Source organism: Lolium perenne, chromosome 5, assembly GCF_019359855.2.
Source record: "Lolium perenne isolate Kyuss_39 chromosome 5, Kyuss_2.0, whole genome shotgun sequence".
NCBI lineage: Eukaryota > Viridiplantae > Streptophyta > Magnoliopsida > Poales > Poaceae > Lolium > Lolium perenne.
In genome coordinates this window covers 181,295,332-181,314,875 of record NC_067248.2, presented here as the reverse complement: position 1 = coordinate 181,314,875, position 19,544 = coordinate 181,295,332, and the positions used below count along the sequence as shown (strand labels likewise).

At 43.1% G+C, this 19,544-nt stretch overlaps 1 protein-coding gene across 1 annotated transcript; it reads right to left on the bottom strand.

The window, feature by feature from the left end:
* Nucleotides 1-2,156: 2,156 nt before the first annotated feature.
* LOC127301140 (uncharacterized) lies at nucleotides 2,157-3,656 on the bottom strand. Its single transcript, XM_051331363.2, has one exon. It carries the CDS (start codon nucleotides 3,470-3,472, stop codon nucleotides 2,402-2,404), a length of 1,071 nt encoding a protein of 356 aa, XP_051187323.1. The 5' UTR covers nucleotides 3,473-3,656; the 3' UTR covers nucleotides 2,157-2,401.
* Between the last annotated feature and the right edge of the window lie 15,888 nt (nucleotides 3,657-19,544).

Genomic DNA, 19,544 nt, shown 5'->3' with positions numbered 1-19,544 from the left:
AATTTTTACTTTATTAAAATAAAATAAAACAAAACATTTGACTAAACAAAGACATCTTGCAAAATAAATAAAAAAACTGCATAGCGTGTTATAAGTGATCATCTCTTAGCCAAGAGAACACAATTTTCTTTGTACCTCGTCTAAATCAACAACTACTCAATGAGGCATTGAACAATGAGTACTAGTGTTGTACACGACCTAAGGATCTTGGATGATTGTTTTTATAAAAAAAATAGCTGGCAAAAGGGAGTATATATAGTAGTAAGGATTACATCGAGTTCAAGGGTTTAGTTTCTGAGAAACACAATCAGAACCTAAACCAAGCCACACCATAGTTAAAATTTCGGATCTTGCAAAGTTTGCAAGACCTTGACTAGCCCTATTCAGCGACAGGTCCGTTTTTACCAAGGAAATTGGTCTACTACCTCCATACCGATTTACAAGGGTATTACGCATTTCGAGAAATAAACTTGACTACAAATTTGGTCAACAAAATATGAGATACATGCCATAAAAAGTATACCATTATATTCATATATAAAAGAAGTTTTTATAGTTTTTGTGATATATATCTTATACTTTGTTGACTGAATTAGTAGTTAAAGTTTTTTCTGAAATGTGTAATAGCCCTGTAAATCGGTATGGAGGGGTACTACTATTTAGAAACATAATCCTAAAATAAATGCACCGGGGTGGTCTGGTGATTTCCATGTAGCAGCCACAATTAAGTTTGACCAGTCTGTCTCCTGGTAATTCGTTTGGTACTCCATTTGTAATGCTAGCTGAAGACCCTCTTCACATGCTTTAACCTTTTTTTTGAAACGGGAGCAAAAGCTTTATCCCAACCTATTGATTAAGAAGAAGTTTTACATGATAGAATCATGCGAAAAGGATGGAAATAAAAAGATACAAGGGATCACTCTCCCGACATGAGTTCACCCAAACGTTTGGCACCTGCTAGCACCCAAAGTCTCGCCTCCCTTCTAATCCTATCAAGGACAACCACCAAAGTCACACTCTTGTTTCGAAACACCCTATCATTACGCTCGTTCTACACCTCCCAAGTGACAAGTAGGGTTAATGAGGCAATGGCCTTGCGGTTTTTGGAGGAGCCACCCGCCATCATGTCCCACCACCCGGACAATGTGTAGTTGGACCAATCATGATTGATGCCGCTAACGATCCCCAACCACTCCATGATCGAGTGCCAAATACAAGTGGTGAAACGGCAATGGACGAAGAGGTGGTCGGCGGTCTCCATGCATTGCTTACAAAGAGGGCATAGGCCACAATTAGGCCATCCCCGTTTCGCCAATCGGTCGACCGTTCAAATTCTATTTTGATTCGCAAGCCAAGCAAAGAACTTGACCTTCGGGAGCGCCAACGCCTTCCATATAGTCTTGTGGAGCGGGGAGTAGGTGGAGCCAAAGAATTGCATAGCATATGCTGAATTCGAAGAGTATTGGCCATTAGCCGTGAGCTTCCAAGAGATATCACTTCTGATTCATATGAATCATGTTGTGAAGTGTATATGTGGATTGCCTAGCCCTTTCCATCAGTTCGGACTTTTGGTTCAAGTGGCTAGTGCATGAAGCTTAACATGGTATCAAAGCCCCAGGTCTCAAGTTCAAATCCTGGCTTTCACATGATTTTCGCAATTAAGCCTAAAAATTGTTGTTGCCCCCCTCTATAGACACCGCTGTTTCGGTGTGCTCTTCTTCTTTCACGTGTTGACTTTCTCTTCTCCCGTCACACGCGAGTGGGGGTGTTGTGAAGTGTATATGTGGATTGACTAGCCCTTTCCATCAGTTCGGACTTTTGGTTCAAGTGGCTAGTGCATGAAGCTTAACAAATCATACTACATCCAACGAGCTGACGACATGCACAGAAGATGAATTGGCCTGTTTCATCACCAAGAACCATTCCATAACCCGGAGGGCAGTACCAATCAATGCTCATGTGTGAGGAGCACATCAATACACAGCATGTACCTTCCACTGCCAAAGTTAATCTATGCATATGTGCTCTTTGCATAAACACCGCTGCGAAACATAGCTCATGCACATACTATCATGAAAATTTTGCTTCAGATATCAGTTTACTACAATGACCTCCCAAGAATTTATCCACGATAGTGTTCAAAAAGTTTCCTCTCATAATGAATTATAATGAAGATTTTATTGTACCAAATAATGTGTTTGACCTCACTGAGGAATATAACTAGCTGTTCAACTAAGACTAGGTGGAAACAAAATTGAGAAATGCAACAAAAAAGAAGCATTTTCTTATGCTAACTAATGGAAAGAAGGAAATAATTTGTGCCTCGCCAAAAAAAGGGGATTATTGTAATGCGCCGTGTTCCAACCTCTGCATGGTCATGGATTGATGAATCTAGCATGCATCAGAAGGAAGAGAACCCTAGCTCCAGCTGGCAGCGGGATGCCACGGCCGACGACTCTACTGCCATCTGCGCCGCCGCCTGATGGTCAAGCTGTTCGTTTTTCACCACGGTGGCCACCACCTTCCCCTCCAGCTGGTGCTCGAAGCTATCGTCGTCACTGCCGGCGTCGTGTTCCATGACGACGGCGGTCGCCACCGCTATCTCCGGCTTCACGTCGAAAAGGTCGACGAACTGCGTCTCGATGTGGTCTTCGAGCGACGCCGTCGGAGATCCGGCCTTGACAATGCCATTACCGTAGTGTTGCTGCACGTTGTTGTTGTCGGCGTTGCTCCACGCGTGGCTGCTCGCCTCGTCGCCGGCCGGCCCGTCGTAGTAGAAGTAGTCGTAGACCTGGTGCGGCTGCGTGGCCTGGTCCGCGTCGCCGAGGAGATAATTGTCGCCGCCGACCTGGCCGTAGTCGATCTCCTGGCCGGCCGCGTAGAGCGCGTCGACGGGCACGTCGGACGCGTGGGGCCCGGCCCCGGCGAGCATCATCATCCCCGAGCCGTCGTCGTCGACGAGCGCGTCGTCGGCCTGGTGATGGCGGCATGCATCTAGGTGGTGGCGCACAGCTTTAAGCTCGGCTTGGAGTTGGAGGAGCTGCCTCTCGTAGGTGAAGATGAGGCCGAAGCAGCCGTTCACGGGGTCGTAGGCGCGGGCCTCAGCCTGAAAGATGAGCGCGCGCATGGCATCGTTGCGCAGGTCCGGGCGGGTCTCCCGGAGCGTTTTCTGGATGTTGCCGACGCCGAACAGGCGGTGAGCTTGGAGGAAGCGGCTCTGCTGGTCGGCGGGGAAGTAGCGCGCGAGCGAGCAGTCCGGGTTGCACTTGCGGCGCTGGTACTTGCAGGCGGCGCAGGCCTGGTTCTGGCCGCCGCTTCCGGCGACGCGGGAGGGGCGGATGGAGGAGGAGGATGGGTGGTGGGTGAGGGCGGAGGAGGAGGAGTCGGAGTTGTTTGCGGCGGCGGCGGTGGTGGTTGTGATCTGGAGGTTGCGCGGGGGTGGCGTTGGCTGCTTGGAGGAGGAGGAGGTCATTGCCGGTGTGGCCGGCGAGGTCGGCGTGGGCGTCGTCGTAGGAATAGGAAGGGAGCTAGAGGAGGAGAGGAGGAAGAGGAGGCTGGTTTGCCTGCCCTTACTCTGCGCGATCGGAGCCTAATAAAAGGAGGCCTGTTGAGAAACGAACTTGATCCATGCAAACGACGCCATGCAAACATTTTCCAGCTGAGGAGAGAAAATATTCTGAGAAAGACGAAGGATATTCATCACAGGACCGGAGGAAGAAGAAAAGTTGGACAGGGCGGTGGAATGGGTCGTACAATGCGTGTCCGCCAAACTCGTGGATTCGCTCGAATTCGTAATGCCGTTAGAGGATTGGTTCCGAGGCTTGGAGAGTTGTTACAACGCTTGACTCGCAGCACCTAAGTTATGTATACTCGATCGTGTACGTGGTACCTTATGCACGACTGTACTACGCCTCGGGATGAAACTCAGTCGTGTTATCGGTTCCGTGTTGATCGCATCAGCTAGATGCGCCAGTCGACCAAAGCACCGTCAGTTCGATCGACCAACAGAACTAAGGGATGATTGATAACTTAATACTCACTCCTACCTAAATAGTTGGGATAGAAATATTTTAGCCTACATTTTATCTAAACTTACGACAAGTATTTAGAGCCAGAGGAAGTAGGTAGTAATAGCGTATATTACACGTGAATTTAATTGGAAATATTAATAATGGACAAGACTCTAAGTCGTATTTAGAAAAAAGATCTTTTTTTTAGGAGTAAGCCACGTAATAAACAAATTGTATGTACCGGCCATGTAGAAACAAATCAATCAATTTTGAGTAATAAAACGTATTTTATCGAAAAAAGAAACAAATCAATCTGACCAGCATCGGCGGCTAGTTTAGTTAGGCTTGCAGGTTGTATTAAAATATATCTTACTCATGGTTATCAGTATCGTGATACAGATTCTAATATCTTACGATACAAAGATATTACCCGATTGAAACGATACGTATTGCATTGTGTACCCTAATTGGGTGGTATCAGTCATCAGAATGTGATACCATGCCCTGAGCCCCTGAATCGACAATACTCGTGTGGTACCTTATGCAGTCATGCAGACTGTACTATGCCTCGGGATTAACGCAGTGTTATCAGTTCGTGTTGATCTCATCAGCTAAATTCATTCAATCTATCACAAGTATTTAGGGCTAGATGAAGCATTAAGTTATAGACTACTTTATCATCACTTATCATCATCAAATTAATTAAGTTTAATACACGGGAGTAGTGCTAGTTCTGTTGGTCGATCGAACGGGTCTTGCTTTGGTCGACTGGCGCATCTAGACGTAGTTTAGTCTACATTTTATGTAAACCTGCGGTAAGTGTTTAGAGCCGGAGGGAGTAACACCACATAATAAATCAATTACGTGTACAATGTAGAAACAAATCAATCTGATCAGGGGCACACATGCTATGATCAAACGAATTATATTCACGCGTTCAAGAATCCAGGTTGTGCCCTCCTGTGTCGCCCTCCTCTGGCGACCAGGGGGGAAACCCTAGCCGCCGCCGCCCCAGGCTCTCCACCTTCCTCCCTTCCTTCGCCGCCGCCGGAGGGGGGCCGGCAAAGCCGCGCGCTCCCCAAGGAAGGTGGCGGCGGGGTGTTTCTTCCCGTCCTGCGTCCATGGCGAGAGGGAGCTCGCTCGTGCGCGGCTCAAGGACGGTGGATGCAGCGGCGTGCTGGGGGCGCGGCAGCGTGCGGCGGGCGCGGAGGTGCTTCTGGCCCCTGGCGGCCTGTTGGAGGTGTGCCGTCGCCGGCGTTTGGTGGCCAGGACGGGCGCGGGGAGCGGCGCACGGGAGATCTCCGGGCTTCGGCGTTTCAGGCTGCGGGCGGGCGCGGCCACTGCTGGCCGCTGGCCGCGCGAGGGGCTCCGGCGGTCGTGAGCAGCCGGGCCAGATCTGGGCCGGGCGGGCCGGCTAGGGGCGCGGCTAGGCGCGGCGGCTGGCCGGCGCGGGGGCCCCTGACCGTGGAGGTGTTACGACATGCTGCTGCAACTGGGTGGTGGAGTGCTGGGGCGGTGCCCCCGGCCAGCGGAGGTGGCCGCGGCGAGGTGCTCCTGGGGGCTGCGAGGGGTTCCGATGTGTTGCCAGGGCGGCGACCCCGGGCAGCGGCGGCGTGTTGGTAGCCGTGTGCAGCGGCTGACTTCGGCGTTCATCCTCGAGCCTTGTGATGTCTACTTCCCCCTCCTTTTCCTGTAGACAGTGTTGGGCCTCCAAGAGCAGAGGTTTGTAGAACAGCAGCAAGTTTTCCCTTAAGTGGATCACCCAAGGTTTATCGAACTCAGGGAGGAAGAGGTCAAAGATATCCCTCTCATGCAACCCTGCAACCACAAAGCAAGAAGTCTCTTGTGTCCCCAACACACCTAATAGGTGCACTAGGTCGGCGAAGAGATAGTGAAATACAGGTGGTATGAATATATATGAGCAGTAGCAACGGTGCCAGAAAATAGCTTGCTGGCGTGTAGTTGATGGTTGTAGTATTGCAGCAGTAGTAACACAGTAAAACAGTAAACAAGCAGCGATAGCAGTATTTAGGAACAAGGCCTAGGGATTAGACTTTCACTAGTGGACACTCTCAACATTGATCACATAACAGAATAGATAAATGCATACTCTACACTCTTGTTGGATGATGAACACATTGCGTAGGATTACACGAACCCTCAATGCCGGAGTTAACAAGCTCCACAATTCAATGTCCATATTTAAGTAACCTTAGAGTGTAAGATAGATCAGTACGACTAAACCAAGTACTAACGTAGCCTGCACACTGTCACCTTCATGCTAAGAAAGGAGGAATAGATCACATCAATACTATCATAGCAATAGTTAACTTCGCAATCTACAAGAGATCATGATCATAGCATAAACCAAGTACTAACACGGATGCACACACTGTCACCATTACACCGTGTAGGAGGAATAAAACTACTTTAATAACATTGCTAGAGTAGCACATAGATAAATTGTGATACAAAACACATTGCAATCATAAAGAGATATAAATAAGCACTTCACTATGCCATTCATAACAGTGAATAAGTATTCTGTGAAATATAGCCTAAGAGACCCACACGGTGCACACACTGTCACCTTTACACACGTGGGACAAGGAGTCTCCGGAGATCACATAAGTAAAATTCACTTGACTAGCATAACGACATCTTGATTACAAGCATCATCATATGAATCTCAATCATGTAAAGCAGCTCATGAGATTATTGTATTGAAGTACATAGGAGAGAGATGAACCACATAGCTACCGGTACAGCCCCGAGCCTCGATGGAGAACTACTCCCTCCTCATGGGAGCAGCAGCGGTGATGAAGATGGCGGTGGAGATGGCAGCGGTGTCGATGGAGAAGCCTTCCGGGGGCACTTCCCCGTTCCGGCAGCGTGCCGGAACAGAGACTCCTGTCCCCCAGATCTTGGCCTCGCGATGGCGGCGGCTCTGGAAGGTTTCTGTGGGTTTCGTCGAACGTATCAGGGTTTTCGCGATGGAGGCTTTAAATAGGCGAAGAGGCGGCGCCAGAGGGTCGAAGGGGTGCCCACACCATAGGGTGGCGCGGGCCCCCCTGGCCGCGCCGGCCTAGGGTTTGGTGGGCCTGTGCCCCCTCTCTGGCGGCTCTCGGGTGTTCTGGATGCTTCCGGGCAAAATAGGAACCTGGGCGTTGATTTCGTCCGATTCCGAGAATATTTCGTTACTAGGATTTCTGAAACCAAAAACAGCAGAAAACAGGAACTGGCACTTCGGCATCTTGTTAATAGGTTAGTTCCAGAAAATGCACGAATATGTCATAAAGTGTGCATATAACATGTAGATATCATCAATAATATGGCATGGAACATAAGAAATTATCGATACGTTGGAGACGTATCAGCATCCCCAAGCTTAGTTCTGCTCGTCCCGAGCAGGTAAAACGATAACAAAGATAATTTCTGGAGTGACATGCCATCATAAACTTGATCATACTATTTGTAAAGCATATGTAGTGAATGCAGCGATCAAAACAATGTATATGACATGAGTAAACAAGTGAATCATATAGCAAAGACTTTTCATGAATAGCACTTCAAGACAAGCATCAGTAAGTCTTGCATAAGAGTTAACTCATAAAGCAATAATTCATAGTAAAAGCATTGAAGCAACACAAAGGAAGATTAAGTTTCAGCGGTTGCTTTCAACTTGTAACATGTATATCTCATGGATATTGTCAACATAGAGTAATATAATAAGTGCAATATGCAAGTATGTAGGAATCAATGCACAGTTCACACAAGTGTTTGCTTCTTGAGGTGGAGAGAAATAGGTGAACTAACTCAACAATGAAAGTAAAAGAATGGTCCTCCATAGAAGAAAAGCATCGATTGCTATATTTGTGCTAGAGCTTTGATTTTGAAAACATGAAACAATTTTGTCAACGGTAGTAATAAAGCATATGTATCATGTAAATTATATCTTACAAGTTGCAAGCCTCATGCATAGTATACTAATAGTGCCCGCACCTTGTCCTAATTAGCTTGGACTACCGGATCATCACAATGCACATGTTTTAACCAAGTGTCACAAAGGGGTACCTCTATGCTTTGTACAAAGGTCTAAGGAGAAAGCTCGCATTGGATTTCTCGCTATTGATTATTCTCAACTTAGACATCCATACCGGGACAACATAGACAACAGATAATGGACTCCTCTTTTATGCATAAGCATGTAACAACAATTAATAATTTTCTCATATGAGATTGAGGATATATGTCCAAAACTGAAACTTCCACCATGGATCATGGCTTTAGTTAGCGGCCCAATGTTCTTCTCTAACAATATGCATGCTTAACCATAAGGTGGTAGATCTCTCTTACTTCAGACAAGACGAACATGCATAGCAACTCACATGAAATTCAACAAAGAATAGTTGATGGCGTCCCCAGTGAACATGGTTATCGCACAACGAGCAACTTAATAAGAGATAAAGTGCATAAGTACATATTCAATACCACAATAGTTTTTAAGCTATTTGTCCCATGAGCTATATATTGCAAAGGTGAATGATGGAATTTAAAGGTAGCACTTCAAGCAATTTACTTTGGAATGGCGGAGAAATACCATGTAGTAGGTAGGTATGGTGGACACAAATGGCATAGTGGTTGGCTCAAGGATTTTGGATGCATGAGAAGTAATCCCTCTTGATACAAGGTTTAGGCTAGCAAGGTTATTTGAAACAAACACTAGGATGAACTAGTACAGCAAAACTCACATAAAAGACATATTGAAAACATTATAAGACTCTACACCGTCTTCCTTGTTATTCAAACTCAATACTAGAAATTATCTATACTTTAGAGAGACCAAATATGCAAACCAAATTTTAGCATGCTCTATGTATTTCTTCATTAATGGGTGCAAAGTATATGATGCAAGAGCTTAAACATGAGCACAACAATTGCCAAGTATCACATTACCCAAGACATTTATAGCAATTACTACATGTATCATTTTCCAATTCCACCCATATAACAATTTAACGAAGAGGAAACTTCGCCATGAATATTATGAGCTAAGAACACATGTGTTCATACGAACCAGCGAAGCGTGTCTCTCTCCCACACAAGCATGATGTAATCCAATTTATTCAAACACAAACAAAAACAAAAACAAACAGACGCTCCAAGCGAAGCACATAAGATGTGATGGAATAAAAATATAGTTTCAGGGGAGGAACCTGATAATGTTGTCGATGAAGAAGGGGATGCCTTGGGCATCCCCAAGCTTAGACGCTTGAGTCTTCTTAATATATGCAGGGGTGAACCACCGGGGCATCCCCAAGCTTAGAGCTTTCACTCTCCTTGATCATGTTGCATCATACTCCTCTCTTGATCCTTGAAAACTTCCTCCACACCAAACTTAGAACAACTCATTAGAGGGTTAGCGACAATAAAAGTTAACATGTTCAGAGGTGACACAATCATTCTTAACACTTCTGGACATTGCATAAAGCTACTGGACATTAATGGATCAAAGAAATTCATCCAACATAGCAAAAGAGGCAATGCGAAATAAAAGGCAGAATCTGTCAAAACAGAACAGTTCGTATTGACGAATTTTATCGAGGCACCAGACTTGCTCAAATGAAAATGCTCAAATTGAATGAAAGTTGCGTACATATCTGAGGATCACTCACGTAAATTGGCATAATTTTCTGAGTTACCTACAGGGAAAACAGCCCAGATTCGTGACAGCAAAGAAATCTGTTTCTGCGCAGTAATCCAAATCTAGAATGAACTTTTCTATCAACGACTTTACTTGGCACAACAAAACACTAAACTAAGATAAGGAGAGGTTGCTACAGTAGTAAACAACTTCCAAGACACAAAATAAAAACAAAGTACTGTAGTAAAATAACACATGGGTTATCTCCCAAGAAGTTTTTTTCTTTATAGCCATTAAGATGGGCTCAGCAGTTTTAATGATGCACTCGCAAGAAATAGTATTTGAAGCAAAAGAGAGCATCAAGAGGCAAATACAAAACACATTTAAGTCTAACATGCTTCCTATGCACAGGAATCTTGTACACAAATAAATTCATGAAGAGCAAAGTGACAAGATTAGGAAGATAAAACAAGTATAGCTTCAAAAATTTAAGCACATAGAGAGGCATTTTAGTAACATGAAAATTTCTACAACCATATTTTCCTCTCTCATAATAACTTTCAGTAGCAACATGAGCAAACTCAACAATATAACTATCACATAAAGCATTCTTATCATGAGTCTCATGCATAAAATTATTACTCTCCACATAAGCATAATAAATTTTAGTACATGTAGTGGGAGCAAATTCAACAAAGTAGCTATCATTATTATTCTCATCATCAAATATAGGAGGCATAATGTAATCATAATCAAATTTATCCTCCATAACAGGTGGCAACAAAAGACTTCTATTATTATAATCATCATAAATAGGAGGCAAAGTATCATCAAAGTAAATTTCCTCCTCATTGCCCGGGGGACTAAAAATATCATGCTCATCAAAACCAGCTTCCCCAAGCTTAGAATTTTCTATATTATTATCAACAATGGTGTTCAAAGCGTTCATACTAATATTACTACCAGCATGCAAATAAGATTCCATAGGTTTTTTAATTTTCGCATCAAACAATCCATGTTTTAAATCAGGAAATAGCATAAGAAGCTCATTTTTGTCCATTATGCCAAACTAGTGTAAACAAGAAACAAAAAGATGCAATTGCAGGATCTAAAGGAAATAGCTTTGAGTACTTACGGCGCCGGAAAATAGCTTAGTAGCCGAGATCCGGAGTGTGAGTACCTTTTACCTTTCCTCCCCGGCAACGGCGCCAGAAAATAGCTTGATGTCTACTTCCCTCTCCTTTTCCTGTAGACAGTGTTGGGCCTCCAAGAGCAGAGGTTTGTAGAACAGCAGCAAGTTTTCCCTTAAGTGGATCACCCAAGGTTTATCAAACTCAGGGAGGAAGAGGTCAAAGATATCCCTCTCATGCAACCCTGCAACCACAAAGCAAGAAGTCTCTTGTGTCCCCAACACACCTAATAGGTGCACTAGGTCGGCGAAGAGATAGTGAAATACAGGTGGTATGAATATATATGAGCAGTAGCAACGGTGCCAGAAAATAGCTTGCTGGCGTGTAGTTGATGGTGGTAGTATTGCAGCAGTAGTAACACAGTAAAACAGTAAACAAGCAGCGATAGCAGTATTTAGGAACAAGGCCTAGGGATTAGACTTTCACTAGTGGACACTCTCAACATTGATCACATAACAGAATAGATAAATGCATACTCTACACACTTGTTGGATGATGAACACATTGCGTAGGATTACACGAACCCTCAATGCCGGAGTTAACAAGCTCCACAATTCAATGTCCATATTTAAGTAACCTTAGAGTGTAAGATAGATCAATACGACTAAACCAAGTACTAACGTAGCATGCACACTGTCACCTTCATGCTAAGAAAGGAGGAATAGATCACATCAATACTATCATAGCAATAGTTAACTTCGCAATCTACAAGAGATCATGATCATAGCATAAACCAAGTACTAACACGGATGCACACACTGTCACCATTACACCGTGTAGGAGGAATAAAACTACTTTAATAACATTGCTAGAGTAGCACATAGATAAATTGTGATACAAAACACATTGCAATCATAAAGAGATATAAATAAGCACTTCACTATGCCATTCATAACAGTGAATAAGTATTCTGTGAAATATAGCCTAAGAGACCCACACGGTGCACACACTGTCACCTTTACACACGTGGGACAAGGAGTCTCCGGAGATCACATAAGTAAAATTCACTTGACTAGCATAACGACATCTAGATTACAAGCATCATCATATGAATCTCAATCATGTAAAGCAGCTCATGAGATTATTGTATTGAAGTACATAGGAGAGAGATGAACCACATAGCTACCGGTACAGCCCCGAGCCTCGATGGAGAACTACTCCCTCCTCATGGGAGCAGCAGCGGTGATGAAGATGGCGGTGGAGATGGCAGCGGTGTCGATGGAGAAGCCTTCCGGGGGCACTTCCCCGTTCCGGCAGCGTGCCGGAACAGAGACTCCTGTCCCCCAGATCTTGGCCTCGCGATGGCGGCGGCTCTGGAAGGTTTCTGTGGGTTTCGTCGAACGTATCAGGGTTTTCGCGACGGAGGCTTTAAATAGGCGAAGAGGCAGCGCCAGAGGGTCGAAGGGGTGCCCACACCATAGGGTGGCGCGGGCCCCCCCTGGCCGCGCCGGCCTAGGGTTTGGTGGGCCTGTGCCCCCTCTCTGGCGGCTCTCGGGTGTTCTGGATGCTTCCTGGCAAAATAGGAACCTGGGCGTTGATTGCGTCCGATTCCGAGAATATTTCGTTACTAGGATTTCTGAAACCAAAAACAGTAGAAATTAGGAACTGGCACTTCGGCATCTTGTTAATAGGTTAGTTCCAAAAAATGCACGAATATGTCATAAAGTGTGCATATAACATGTAGATATCATCAATAATGTGGCATGGAACATAAGAAATTATCGATACATTGGAGACGTATCACCTTGTGTCGGTGTCCCCTCTATGTGGTGTTCCGGCGGCGCCCACGGTGATCTTCGGCGGTACTCCGTTGGCTTTGGGCTGTTCTGCCCTCTGCGCGTGATACGTCCAATTTGCATCACTATTTTATATCATAATTTGCTGTTATTCATTGATATATTTCATATTGGGACACAATACTTATGTTATTTCATCTATTTTGCATGTTTCATCATTATTGGAGGATCAAGCACCGGAGCCAGGATTCTGCTGGAAAAAGCGCCGTCAGAACTCAATATTTCGGAAGATCAAATGTGGGAGGAAATTATACCAAAAATCCTATTTTTCAAGATGACGAAGGAAGCCAGAAGGAGGGGCCAGGAGGACCCAGGGTGGGCCCACACCCTAGGGCGGCGCGGCCCATGCCCTGGCCACGCCGCCATGTGGTCTGGGGGGCCCACGACCCCTTTCGCCTCCTTTTCTTCGCGAAATCCTTCGTCCCGAAAACCTAAGCCACAGAGGGTACCTCGCGAAGAGTTACAGCCGCCTCTGCGGGGCGGAGAACACCAGAGAGAAAAGAGCTCTCCGGCGGGCAGGAATCCGCCGGGGAAATTCCCTCCGGGAGGGGGAAATCGACGCCATCGTCACCGTCATCGAGCTGGACATCATCGCCATCACCATCATCATCATCTCCACCATCATCACCGCCGTCATCACCGCTGGACACCGTCACCGCCGTAGCAATTTGGGTTTGATCTTGATTGTTTGATAGGGGAAACTCTCCCGGTATCGATCTCTACTTGTTGTTGATGCTATTGAGTGAAACCATTGAACCAAGTTTATGTTCAGATTGTTATTCATCATCATATCACCTCTGATCATGTTCCATATGATGTCTCGTGAGTAGTTCGTTTAGTTCTTGAGGACATGGGTGAAGTCTAAATGTTAGTAGTGAACTATGGTTGAGTAATATTCAATGGTGTGATATTTAAGTTGTGGTGTTATTCTTCTAGTGGTGTCATGTGAACGTCGACTACATGACACTTCACCATTTATGGGCCTAGGGGAATGCATCTTGTATTCGTTTGCTAATTGCGGGGTTGCCGGAGTGACAGAAACCTAAACCCCGTTGGTATATCGATGCAGGAGGGATCGCAGGATCTCAGAGTTTAAGGCTGTGGTTAGATTTATTCTTAATTACTTTCTTGTAGTTGCGGATGCTTGCAAGGGGTATAATCACAAGTGTGTATTAGTCCTAGGAAGGGCGGTACATTAGCATAGGTTCACCCACACAACACTTATCATAACAATGAAGATTATTTAGCCGTATGTAGCGAAAGCACTAGACTAAAATCCCGTGTGTCCTCGAGAACGTTTGGTCATTATAAGTAAACAAACCGGCTTGTCCTTTGTGCTAAAAAGGATTGGGCCACTCGCTGCAATTGTTACTCTCGCACTTTACATACTCGTACTTTATTCAACTGTTACATCAAAACCCCCTGAATACTTGTCTGTGAGCATTTACAGTGAATCCTTCATCGAAACTGCTTGTCAACACCTTCTGCTCCTCGTTGGGATCGACATTCTTACTTATCGAAGATACTACGATACACCCCCTATACTTGTGGGTCATCAAGACTATTTTCTGGCGCCGTTGCCGGGGAGTGAAGCGCTATTGGTAAGTGGAATTGGTAAGGAAAACCTTTACTGTTGTGCTGATTTTATTTCTGCCTGCTGCTATAAGTCATTATGGAGAGATCTTCTCTTCAATTTTTATTTGGGAAATCTACTACTACTGCAACGGTAGTGGATGAGGCGCCAGGTGAGGAAGTAATACCATATAAAATACCTATGAAAATTATTGAACGTGTTATGGATAACCGCTATGAAGGGGATGGAACTGTCCATCCCGGCGATCATTTACTGTTTTTGCATGAATTATGCGGGTTATTCAAATGTGCAGGTATTGCTATGGATGAAGTGAGGAAGAAACTATTCTCTTTATCGCTGTCTGGTAAAGTGGCGCATTGGTATAAATTACTGGATAATGGGGATTCTCTTGAATGGAATGATATTGTGCCCCGGTTTTATTCTAAGTTCTATCCTCCAAGTGAAATTCACAAGGATCGGAATCGCATATATAATTTTTGGCCTCATGATGGAGAGAGTATTGCCCAAGCTTGGGGGAGATTGAAGTCTTTAATGCTCAAATGCCCCATTCATGAGCTTCCTGGTAATGTTATTATTGATAATTTCTATGCAAGACTTTCTTTTCAAGACAAGACCTTGCTGGATACTTCTTGTTCTGGATCATTTACACGCAACAAAGAAGAGTTTAAAAGGGACCTTCTTGATCGGATCCAAGAAAATACTGAAGGTTGGGAGAACGACAAGGATAGAGAATCAGGTATAATTTATGATTATAAATGCATTGAAGTTTTTATGGATACTGATAAATTTCGTAATATGAGTGCTACATATGGTCTTGATTCTCAAGTTGCTGTAAATCTTTATAAAGCTTTTGCCTCTCATTATGAATTGCCTAAGAAGAATTTTGATAAGTATCATGAACTGTATAAAGATAAAATTGATTCATCTATTAATAAATGTGTTGTAGTTGAAACTGCTGATCATGTTATTCCTGAAGCTTATATTGAATAAACTCCTTTCCCTGCTAAAATGAAGGAGTACTCTGTTATAAATAGTGCGGTTCATAAAAGTGAAAAGAAACCTGTAGAACCTGAAGAACAAATAAAAGTTGAACCTGCTGTTGCAATAGTTAAAGATCTTGTGACTGAAAATGTGGAGGATGGTCATATTATTTTCTGTGAAGATGCTTCTAATATTGTTTCACATCCTAATAAACCCAAACAAGCTAGTGTTCCTATGCTATCTGTTAGAATTGGTGATCATTGCTATTATGGATTATGTGATATTGGTGCAAGTGTTAGTGCTATTCCGTATGAGCTTTACACGGAGATTATGCACGAAATTGATTCTTGTGAACTTGAAGATATTGATGTGGTTATTCAGCTGGCTAATAGAGAAACTATTTCTCCAATTGGTATTGTTCGAGATGTGGAAGTTTTATGCGGTAAGATTAAATATCCTGCTGACTTTTTGGTACTTGGTTCTCATTGCTAGTGATTATTGTCCTATTATTTTTGGTAGACCTTTTCTAAATACTTGTGGAGCTATTATAGATTGCAAGAAAGAGAAAATTTTAACTAAATTTGCTAGTGAATCTTATGAGTTTAACTTCTCTAAATTTACTAAAACTCCTTATAAAGCTGATTTGCCTAGTAATGATTTTAAAATGGAGCAATGTGCATCTATCGTTCTTGTTCCTAACAATCCTTTGCAGCAACATTTGGAGGATAGCGAGAGTGAAGTTTTTAGGAAAGAAAGAGATGAGCTTGAGGAAATTTTTCTTCGCCAACCTATTCTCAAGCATGATTTACCGGTGGAAGATTTGGGTACAACGCCGCCACCAAAGGAAGATCCTGTTTTTGATTTAAAGCCTTTGCCTGATAATCTTAAATATGCTCATATTGATGATAAGAAAATATATCCTGTTATTATTAGTTCTAAGCTTTCAGAGATTGAGGAAGAAAGGTTATTGGAAATATTGAAGAAGCACCGAGGAGCTATTGGCTACACTCTTGATGATTTGAAAGGGATTTCTCCTTCTATTTGCCAACATGCTATTAATATGGAAGATGATGCAAAGCCTATTGTTGAACATCAGCGTCGTCTAATTCCAAAGATGAAGGAAGTGGTAAGGAATGAGGTATTAAGACTTCTTGAAGCTGGTATTATATATCCTATTGCTGATAGTAGATGGGTTAGTCCTGTGCATTGCGTTCCCAAGAAAGGAGGAATGACTGTTGTGCCTAATGATAATGATGAGCTCATCCCTCAAAGAGTAGTTGTAGGGTATAGAATGTGCATTGATTTTCGAAAAGTTAATAAAGTTACTAAGAAAGATCATTACCCTTTACCATTTATTGATCAAATGCTAGAAAGATTGTCTAAAAATACTCATTTTTGCTTTCTTGATGGTTATTCTGGGTTTTCACAAATTGCTGTTAAAGCTAAAGATCAAGAGAAGACCACTTTTACTTGTCCCTATGGAACTTATGCTTACAGACGCATGCCTTTTGGTTTATGTAATGCTCCTGCTACTTTTCAAAGATGCATGTCTGCTATTTTTCATGGTTTTTGTGAAAGTATTGTAGAGGTATTCATGGATGATTTTTCCGTCTATGGGAATTCTTTTGATAGTTGCTTGCGAAACCTTGATAAAGTTTTGCAGAGATGTGAAGAAACTAACCTTGTTCTTAATTGGGAGAAATGCCACTTTATGGTTAATGAAGGAATTGTATTGGGACATAAAATTTCTGAGAGAGGTATTGAAGTTGATAGAGCTAAAGTTGAAGCAATTGAGAAGATGCCCTATCCGAGGGACGTTAAAGGTATTCGTAGTGTTCTTGGTCATGCTGGGTTTTATAGGAGATTTATTAAAGATTTCTCCAAGATTTCAAAGCCTCTTACTAATCTTCTTCAAAAAGATGTACCATTTGTTTTTGATGATGATTGTAAGGAAGCTTTTGAAACTCTTAAGAAAGCCTTAACAACTGCTCCTATAGTTGAACCTCCTGATTGGAACTTACCATTTGAAATTATGTGTGATGCTAGTGATTTCGCTGTAGGCGCTGTTCTTGGACAGCGAGTAGATAAAAAACTGAATGTTATTCATTATGCTAGTAAAACTCTTGATGCTGCTCAAAGAAATTATGCTACAACTGAAAAAGAATTATTAGCTGTAGTCTTTGCTTGTGATAAATTTAGATCTTATATTGTTGATTCAAAAGTTACTATTCATACTGATCATGCTGCAATTAGATACCTAATGACAAAGAAAGATGCTAAGCCGAGGCTTATTAGATGGGTACTTCTTTTGCAAGAATTTGATTTACATATTGTAGATAGGAAAGGTGCTGATAATCCTGTTGCTGATAATTTGTCTAGATTGGAAAATATTGCTTATGATCCTGTTCCTGTTAATGATAGTTTTCCAAATGAACAATTGGCTGTAATAAAGGTGAGCTCGCGAGACAGTCCTTGGTATGCTGATTATGCTAACTTTATTGTTTCCAAGTACTTGCCTTCAACCTTTTCAGCTCAGCAAAGGAGGAAATTCTTTTATGATTTGAGGCATTATTTCTGGGATGACCCACACTTATATAAAGAAGGAGTGGATGGTATTATGCGAAGATGTGTCCCCGAATATGAACAACAAGAAATATTGAGTAAATGTCATGGTAGTGCTTATGGAGGACATCACGCCGGAGAAAGAACCGCGCAAAAGGTTCTACAATCAGGTTTTTATTGGCCAACTCTCTTTAAAGATGCAAGGAAGTTTATTTTATCCTGTGATGAATGCCAAAGAGTTGGTAATATCTCCAGACGCAATGAAATGCCTATGAATTATACTCTTGTTATTGAACCGTTTGATTGTTGGGGATTTGACTTCATGGGACCTTTTCCGTCTTCGGAAGGTAACACTCACATACTTGTTGCTGTTGATTATGTTACTAAATGGGTGGAAGCTATACCTACAAAAAGTGCTGATGGTGAGACCTCTTTAAGAATGCTTTTAGATATTATTTTTCCTAGATTTGGAGTACCTAGATATATTATGACTGATGGAGGTTCTCATTTTATTCATGGAGGTTTTAGAAAAACTCTTGCTAAGTATGGTATTAATCATAGAATTGCTTCTGCTTATCATCCTCAAACTAGTGGTCAGGTAGAACTATCAAATAGAGAGATTAAATCTATTTTGGGAAAGACCGTTAATAAAACTAGGAAGAATTGGGCTAGTAAATTGAAGGATGCACTTTGGGCTTATAGAACTGCTTATAAAAATCCCATGGGAATGTCACCTTATAAAATGGTTTATGGAAAAGCTTGTCATTTACCTTTAGAACTAGAGCACAAAGCTTATTGGGCTGTTAGAGAATTAAATAAAGATCCTAAACTTGCCGGTGATAAGAGGTTGTTGCAATTGAGTTCTCTAGATGAATGGAGAAGTGAAGCTTATGAAAATGCTAAACTCTTTAAAGAGAAAGTTAAAAAATGGCATGATAGAAGGATTATCAAAAGAGAATTTAATATTGGGGATAAAGTCCTATTGTATCGGTCTCGTCTCAGATTCTTTGCAGGGAAATTACTCTCGAAATGGGAAGGACCATATGTTGTCGAGGAGGTGTATCGTTCAGGAGCAATCAAAATTAGCTCTCTCCAAGGTAATGCTACGCAAGTGGTGAATGGACAAAGACTCAAGCATTATATCTCAGGTGATTCCTATAATGTTGATGTTGATATTATTCAAGTGGAAACACCGGAAGCTTTCATCAAAGGGCAAATTGACAGTCCGCCAGAACTCGACTTTGAATAGGTAACAGTACTGGTAATGAAAAGTACGCAATTTACTTTCCAAGCAATATTTTCGCTGTTTTTGGAAAATATGAAAAATTACGAGTTCGAAACGGAGTGGAAAGGACGCACGAGGGAGCGCCACCATAGGCCGGCGCGGCCAAGCCTGGGCCCGCACCGCCCTATGGTTTGGCCGCCCCGTCGCCCCTTTCCGACTCTGGTTCGATCTGGTGCTTTCCTTTTGTCGTGAAAATTTTTGCTATATAATCCCCCGGACCCCTGGAGGTCCGTATATCGTTTTCTCGACGTGTTTTGTTTCGAGTTGTTTCTGCCAGGATTTGCTTCGGATCTAGAGCCATCATGTCTTCATCGGAAACTCCGAAGGACAGCTCCAGCAAGGATGTTGGCAACTTGTACATGGAGGAGTTGAGGATGCACCCCAAGGAGTTGCTGCTCGTTGAAGGAGAACTGCAGGTCAAGGATGTCCAGGGTCCTAAAGGAGAAGGAAGCCTGGAAGACAGGATGGAGAAGCTAGGACAA

Bases quoted from the DNA above. Each gene is read 5' to 3' on its own strand.
- LOC127301140 (XM_051331363.2), bottom strand. From the start codon at position 3,472: ATGACCTCCTCCTCCTCCAAGCAGCCAACGCCACCCCCGCGCAACCTC.